Raw genomic sequence first — 8310 nt, forward strand, 5'->3', positions numbered from 1 at the left:
TTTCTGTCATCTACTGCCTGGGGTGTCATTCTTAAAATTTATGAGACTAATTGATATTACTTGAGTTGAGAGAATACAGCTTGCTAATTTGTCATACACATGTGTTGATAAACTTATTCTATTTATTGCTTCTAGCACATCCTGCAAGCTATTAATGGGCAGTACATTAATTATTTTAGGACACCAAGTCATTGGTAGATTTGGCTCCCATTAAAAACTATTTAGACATAGACTTTTATTTTGTTTTTCAATTGCAGTGGGGATTTGTCCTGTGCTAATGCAGTTATAATCTTTTATTAGCCTCCTTGGAAATTAAGGGTATAATAGGTCAGAGGTAAAAATACAGTGTGTGCGTCAATGGAGCAGTTTTTTCCTTTTTAAGCAAGACAACTGTGAAGTTTACAGGAGATATGATTCTCAGAATTATGTAATTATCAACAGGTTCTCTAAAAAAACACAGTTAAACATCCACAGAATAACTTACAAAGAAAACTTTCAAAACTAGGAAAATACTTTGGATCACTCAGCTCTAAGTATTGCAGTCATATACACCTAGCTGGGGTTTACATTGTGACCCTTGATGCTATGTTTAATCAGTTATCCTAAACGTAATGCAATGGGTTTAGTGCAACAAAATTAACAACGCCAAAAATGGATACCAGTTCACTGTTCTTTAATGACTTTTTGGTTTTCAGTGACGTTTAATATAGTAAAAAGAAAATTAAAATAAAACTTTAAACTTCCAAGATTATTTTGAGGAAAAAGCTTGAATACCAAAAATCTTTTTAAATTCAAAAAGGGAGAATATAAAAACTTAAGAAAATTGATTTTAAAAACTACACAGGGAATTCCCTGGTGGTCCAGTGGTTAGGACTCCACGCTTTCACTGACACGGCCCCAGGTTCAATCCCTGGTTGGGGAACTAAGATCCCACAAGCCTCATGGCATGGCAAAAAAAAAAAATTATTAAAAAATAAAAACTACACAAATATAGATATCTACAGGGAAAAATGTCATTTTTAAAAAGTGGTTTTTAATGACATCAGAATCATTGGTGGAGGGTAGACAGGCAGATATAAATCAAAAGATAATCTCCCTTACCCAAATGCCACATATACACCAATCTCAGCTACTGTGCAGTAAGTCTGCTAAGCAGTATTCCCAGATAAATGACAGAAAGTCCCTAGATCTATAGCAGAAACTTTTATACTTAAGTAGTACACACAGTACCAGGCTGATCAAACACAATAGGAAGAGGACTACAGTAACTCAAGACAATATAATCTATATATTAAAACAAATAGTCTCAATTACTTAAAAACATCTGAATTTCATGCTCAGAATTTTCCAGGCTAGCAGTAGAAGAATGAAGGGCTGAGTAGCTATTTCAAGGAAGAAAGGTTACAATGATATATTTCTAAATCATGTAATTAGTTTTAGGCTACAGTGAAGTGATTTTGCCTGAATTACCGATAAAATAATGTTATTTTCTCATGAACTTAGTTACTAGAAAACAATATTAAGAAATAATACTTTGTGTGTAGCATGAATGGTTTTACACCTGGCAAACACAGGCAAATAAAGGGTGACAGGGATACAGACATATGCTAGCAAAGTTCCTATCTAGGTCTTTGAAGTCTCTGTTTATAATTGCACTGCTTTTTTTAAATTAATCATTTTCCAGACTCCTCATGTAAAATGTTCAAAACACACTTTATAATCTTACGCTAACTCTTATGTCTACGTCCTTCTTACAGTTAATCAATATTTTATACCTAAATAAAAATAAAATCTTCTCTTCCCCATAAATGCTTCCACACACACACAAAAAATAAAACTACTTCAGGTTAAGAAAGGTCATGGTTTACAAAGTCAAAGCAATGAAATGTGAAGTTTTATCAGTGGTTCTCAGACTTTAGCATGCATCCTAATCATCACCTGAGGTGAAAAACACAGAATGTGGATCCCAAACTCTGAATTTCTGATTTAGAAATCCTGGGAGGGGTCAGAGAATTTGCATTCCTAACAAGTTCCCAGGTGATGCTCATACTGAAGGTTACGGATTCCCACTTTAAGAATCTAACTTCTGTGATTTGTAAGACATATTTGAAAAGTAATATATAAATATATTTTTTCACCCACCTGAGAGCTATGACATTTATAACGACTAGAGATGCTGACTAATTTTCAAACAAAGCCAATTCTACTCCTAGCTAAGTGACTAATAACCACATCAATAGTAAAAGAAAAAAAAAAAAGACCACCACCTTCACAACCATCAGCTCAGTAGCAGAAATGCTTTCCCCTTATTGTTAAGCAGCAAGGCCCAGGACTGTTTTGATGCAATTGTTCTCTACTTGTCTCCACTCCTAAATCTTACACTTTCCCACCGCCCAGCATTAGACTTGCCAGGACAAACTGAATGACAAACAGTGACAGGAAAATGGAACCCTTTCTAATCCAGACAGTTCCAGAACATCCCCTACCCCCCCCACCCCGAATTTTCTCACTTCTCATTATCTCCTACACACACACATTTAAAAAACAAAACAAAAACAAAAATTCTTTTTATTTGAGCTAATCTGAACCAATGGGAGAGAAATAAAGACTTGGACAAGCAGAGTTCAGACTCACACGAGAAGGTTCCATCTTATCTGCAGCATTCCTCCATCCCTAGAATCCCAGCCACTCTCAGCTGCGGGACACCAGAGTCCAGCAGAAGTCAAAAGAGCACTAAATGAATTCCTGCTCTGCCCAAGGCCTCACCTCCTGCCATCAGCCAAGCGGTTTAAGCCAAGAGGTTCAAGACCTCAGCATCTCTCCTACACACACCAGCAGTAGCGGTACCAGCACCAGCACCAGCACCAAGAAAGCTCTCTTTCATTTGGGAAAGAGGGAGTGAGGAGAGAGGGGAAATTAAGATGCTTAGAGGTGGGAGAAAGTGAAGATCTCTTGGCCAGAGCCAAGGAGGGAAGTAGGAAGACAGGCAAGGGGAGTGGCCGATGAGGCGAAGCAGAGCCCAGTGCTCGCCGCTCCTGACCCTCTCCCCACCATCCCCCAGCACCGCTCAGCCCTGGACAAGACACCGCGGAGAGAGTAAAGGCGGACCTCCCGCCTCCGTTCCCAAACACCTGCCCACTGCGCACTCCACGTTCCCAGACTTTGAGGACTCAAGGTCCCCTTGCATCCACGCCCACTCCCAAGTCACTTCTAGGGTCTGCGCTTCCACGAACACTCATGCCCTTTGCCCGGGGCAGCCGGTGCCTAGCACTGCAGCGCTGGGGTCCCAACCCCGAGGGAGACCAAAGGCGGGCTGCCAAATTTCCAGCACACAGTTTCTCTGGATGTCGGCCCTAGCCTGGGAGCTGTGGGTGAGTCTCGGCCTGCTGTCCCCTAAGGGCTGTTCTCCTAACCTTCCTACCATACCTCGAGAACACAAAAGTTATTTTTCCTTTGTAGCACCGCCTGCTTATCCCAGGAGAAGACTCACATTTGAGCCAGAGGGTGTGAGTGTGTGTGTGTATCTTTCAGTCCCGAAAACCAATGGTGCCAACTGCTGACAGGCGAAGGAACCTGGATTGGCTCTTGAGGACTTAAAAACATCCGAATTAACACGTTCACCCTTCTCTCCGTCCTAACCCTCCCAGCCCTGCGTTTTCCGGAGAACTGAGATTATGTTCCTGTTGCAGTGAGCTGGTGTCCTGCCCCGGAGCCGAGACGCGCAGACTTGGCCGTCCGTTCATTCATGCATTTGCTCATCCATTCACATAAACATGTCCCTTAATTGTGTCTGGCACCGAGAATCTTGCCTGCTATTTTCTCCTCCCCAAGTCATTGCTTATGGCAACGGTTGGTGCAGAACGCAACTCGACTGTCAACCCACTTCCTGAGCTGGAAAATCAAGTCAAGTAGGCATTCAACTCTTCCCACGCCCCCCCCCCCAAAAAAAGGGAAAAGGTAAAGAGAAGGCTGAGAGACGGGGCGGACAGGAGTGGGGAGCCCCTGGGGTCACATTCGAAGCTTCCCTTTGGAGTAAACCGCGGCACCGACACCAAGGCATGCAAGGAGCCAAATCATTATTAAATCAAAGACTGCTAGAGCTCGGGTCCCCAGAGAGGATAAATCAAGTGCAAAGCCACTTATTCGCACGAGTGCTGGGCTGCCGGCTCGACCCAACTCCGAGCCCGAGCCGAGGCGCTGGGAGAGCGGCTCGCAGCCCGATTCGCAGCGCGCTCGCCGCCTCCTTATTGCTCCCAATAACGTGATGAAGTGGAAATCAAAAGCCACGCTGGGAGGGGCCCCGGAACGGCGCGAGTCGTGCATTTTCGCTCACCAGCCTATCTTCCCTAAGAATCGCAAGGTCACAATAGCGTCGCGATTCCACTCACCGTACACTCCTTGGCCAGAGATCCCCTCCAGGAGGACTGTCAGCAGCCACACGAGACGGTACACTAAATCCATCTTCACGTGAACATGAACATATCCAGCCCAGGGGGGACGCAGCGGGACCTTCTGGAGGCCGGCGGCCAGCCGGGCGCGCTCCGCTAGCTCCCCAGCCGAGCCGAGGTGCCCGGGAACTGCTCGCGGAAGGGGGAAGCGCAGTCCGTCTGTCTTTCCCTGGCGGCGGCCGTGAGCCGAGCGCAGGAGCCCCGCACACCCCACACTCATGCACACACACACACACACACACACACACACACACACTCCGACAACACAATACCCTGACACAGACTCACACGCACCCCTCACTCACACTGGGCGCCTGGGAAAATCGCAGACGCCGGGGAGGAGCAGGGGGCGTGATGGGAAGCGGAGCCGTTAGGCGAAGTGTTCTTCAGGGGAGCGGACTGGAGTCTTCGCAGCTGCTGCGGCGGCGGCGGCGGCGGCGGCGCGCTGGGCCGGCGGCGGGTGCTGGCGAGGGGCCGGGTGTGCCGAGCGGTGCGAGCCTGACGCGGGCAGCCAGGGAGCAGGAAGTGGCCTCTGACTCGGGGCACCGAGCAGGGGCTTCCTCGCTTGGGTTCGCCTTTACAAAGTAACTCGCGAAGGTCCCCGGCGGAGCGTCAAGCGGCGGCAGCGGCCCGCCCGCCCGCAGCCCGGAGCCCCCAGCCCGGCTGTCTTGCCTTCCCCCATTCCATCAGTTGCCATTGCAACGCCAATCCTGTTACACGATACAGGCTCGCATCGCCGAGCGGGGAGAGGAGGAAGAGGAGGAGGAGGAAGAGGAGGAGTGCGGCGAAGGGGACGGGGGTGGGGAGGAAGGGAAGGGAGGAGGGGGAAGAAGGAGGAGAGGGACGGACAGGGCGCAGAGTGTGAGTCTGGAGCTTTCTCGGGCACCAGCCTCAGCCGCCGCCGCCGCCGCAGCGGCCACCTCCACCGTTCTCCAAAATAGCCTTCAGCGCCACGCCAGCGAAGAGGGGGCTCAAGCCGGCCGCACCGATTCCGGGAGCCGAAAGCAGAGTCCAGGCACCGTCACTTGCAGAAGACGGAGAATGCCAAGCAGAGAGCGGATCGCACACACGTCTACGCGTGCCCACCGGCACCGCGCGCGTCCTCTTTGCTTCCGCGCTGCCCCCGCCAGGTGGAGGGGTGGGGGCGGCCGGGACAGGCGGGAGTTTAGAGGAGGGCGCCGCAGAAGGGGTTCCCCGCCTGGGCTAACGTAGTGCTGGCATCCGGAGATGAACGCGGGAGCGGCCGCCTGAGAAGGACACCGGCTGCGTGGCCGCCGTTCGGGCCCCAGCTGCGGCGGAGGTGCCCGGGCCGGGCGGCGAAGCGCCGAGGGCTAGACGCCGGCCGGAATCCCTGGGTGTGCGCGGGGGTGCGCGCAGCGGAGGCGGAAAGGAGGAGGAGGGCGAAGCCGAGAGTGGAGCTGCGGGGCTGCCGAGCTGCCGGGCTGCCGGAGAGGAAGGCTGTGTGTGGTCACGTTGTGCGCTACGTGCTGAGAGCGCGAGCTTCTAGCCGCAGCCGGGCGACGTCAAAGCCGGGTGCGCGGCTCAGTCGCCTGCCTCCGCGCCTCCTCCTCACTCTGCCTTCCTGTGTCAGACGTGGAACCCATCAGTATGGATAGTGCAGAGAGGCTCCGCAAGGCCGACGGCATCAGGCCTCCAGCCTTCAGCCTTCCCCGCGAGCCCCCCGTCCCTCCAACCTCCCGGAGCTGCGCGTCCTCGGACACCGGTTATCTTTTCCGATGCCGCTGTTGGCGTTTGCACGCGGAAGGGCCAGCTACCACCTTAGATCCCGGGTAATTACAGGACACACCATCCCCTCCCCGCCGCCCAGGGTCTCCCAGGATCCGTTCCGCTTGACTAGAGGGCAGAACCGGCCACAGCACTTGGAAACAGCATCGTTTCTTCCCCATTTCTGTCCTTTTAAATGGAAATATGGTCATCACAGCAGTGAAGGCTCTAGGGGCAAAACACTAAGAGTTCAGAGCTTAGTATATTTAATATGCAATGTCTCCTACTAAAGTTAACCGCTTTGAAAATCTTTTCTCTTTTGTGACAGAGGATCTCGAGGAGCTTAAGAAATTCATAGTTACAAAAGGATTAGAAAATGCAAAGCATCTATAATTTAAATTGGAACTAGTGTAGAAATATAGATTTATAGGGGAAAACTGGTAATATAAGTAGCAGTTTCTGATTTGTCTCTGTAGCCACAAAAATTAGTGCTTCCTGCCCGCAATCCACTTTGTCGAATATGTTCTTCACTCTTCAAACAACATATGGATAGGGAAGTGATTAAAATAGCTAAACGTGCATTTATACATGTGTTAAAAAAAGTAATTGCTATGGAAAATCTGGAACATAGTATTCATTTATCTGCTCCCATAATAGACTGGTATAACACACTGCAGCTCCCTTTCCCTCTGCTACGGCTAGGAGGGGCAGGAGGGGGTGGTGTTACCTCCGAGCACTAGGAAATGAATAGTCCCCATTGTTTCCACCAAGGTCCTTTTCCTCACTTAAGTGAATTATGCATATTATTTTTACAGGGTGTGATCTATTGCTTACGCTCTGGGTTTACAAGGTAAGAGGACCAATGTTGAGAAGGTTGCCTCAGGGCAAAGGATGCCTCGGCGTTGAGGACCGCTTCTTTATGAAATGCCACTTTCACATAGTAGATGGAATTAAGTATCACTGTAGAAGCAAAACTCAATGTGTGGCATTTCTGAAGGAGAATGAGTGAAGTTCACTCACTGGTCAGCTGTGAGGGGAATTGTGTTATGTTTCAGGAAATTAGTCTTTTAAAAGGAGATAATTCCTGCATACAGCAACACGGCAGCTTCAAGGAGCAGTAAAGTGCAACTCCTCTCTCAGATGGGAGCTCAGAATGTGTCTTGTCCATGAGACACTTGCAGATTTTGGCCACTCATGTTCTGAGATACCACTTCACCTGTATATTTGTACTGTCCTTTTTTTGACTTTTATTTATGGAAGCATAGGCTCTTTGAGTGATTTCAGGACTCTACACTGAAATATTTTATTATCCTAAAAAATCAGTGTATCACTCTAACAAAGTAACCCAGACTAAGTCAGTATCTCTAAGAGGGATTACTGTGCTTAACCTGCCACATTAGGACTTAAGCTTCAGGAGCTCAGGGCCTTTCTTTTCCATGTAATGCACACCTCTGCCTAGGTAAGGACCAAACACCCATGGAGCCCTCAGCATTCCTGAATAAAATATTTGGAGCTTGTAGAGAACTTAGAGAACCCAGTCATTTTACAATTTACTTCAGTTGAGGAAACCACCAGGTATATCTACTCTGGGCCAGGTCTTGTCCTGGATATTGAACATTCAAAGATATACAGGACAAAATCCCTTCCTTTAAGAAAGACACAATCTAGTGGACAGGGTGTGTTGGTCAACACATGCACCACTACTTCTATTGACACTATAAGTGCTATATAAGGAAAGTCCCATGGTGGCAGATTTTACGTGGAACCATTAATTAGGTTATATGACAGTAAGAATAAAAATTGCACTGGATCTCATATGTTTTTTCCTTCCAATGAAAATGATAGATTACTTCTACAAACAATTGGCCAATTCAATCAACCAAGGTTTTTTGTTTTGTTTGTTTGTTTTCTTAAAATTCAACATTTTTTAGGCTGCCCTGACCAAATAGGCATGATGTATCCAGCCACACCTTAGCACTAACAATTGAAGGCCTCCAGGTGGTGAGCCTGAGCTGAGTCTTAAGGACAGGCAGGGAGGTGGTTTATCAGAGAGAAGGGGAGATGCTCCAGAAGGCAGGTCCAAAGGCTGTAATAAGATCAGGACCAGGATAATCTGTGTGGCCCAATTAGTGCACTT

At 48.2% G+C, this 8310-nt stretch overlaps 1 protein-coding gene across 1 annotated transcript in view; it reads right to left on the reverse strand.

The window, feature by feature from the left end:
- MDGA2 (MAM domain containing glycosylphosphatidylinositol anchor 2) overlaps positions 1 to 4668 on the reverse strand; it is an 846526-nt gene extending 841858 nt beyond the window's left edge. Inside the window, exon 1 of the mRNA XM_007448438.1 lies at positions 4389 to 4668. Within this exon, the coding sequence (XP_007448500.1) occupies positions 4389 to 4668 (280 nt within the window). The remainder of the gene's footprint in view (positions 1 to 4388) is intronic.
- Between the last annotated feature and the right edge of the window lie 3642 nt (positions 4669 to 8310).

The sequence above is a fragment of the Lipotes vexillifer genome, unplaced genomic scaffold (assembly GCF_000442215.2).
Source record: "Lipotes vexillifer unplaced genomic scaffold, Lipotes_vexillifer_v1.1 scaffold441, whole genome shotgun sequence".
NCBI lineage: Eukaryota > Metazoa > Chordata > Mammalia > Artiodactyla > Lipotidae > Lipotes > Lipotes vexillifer.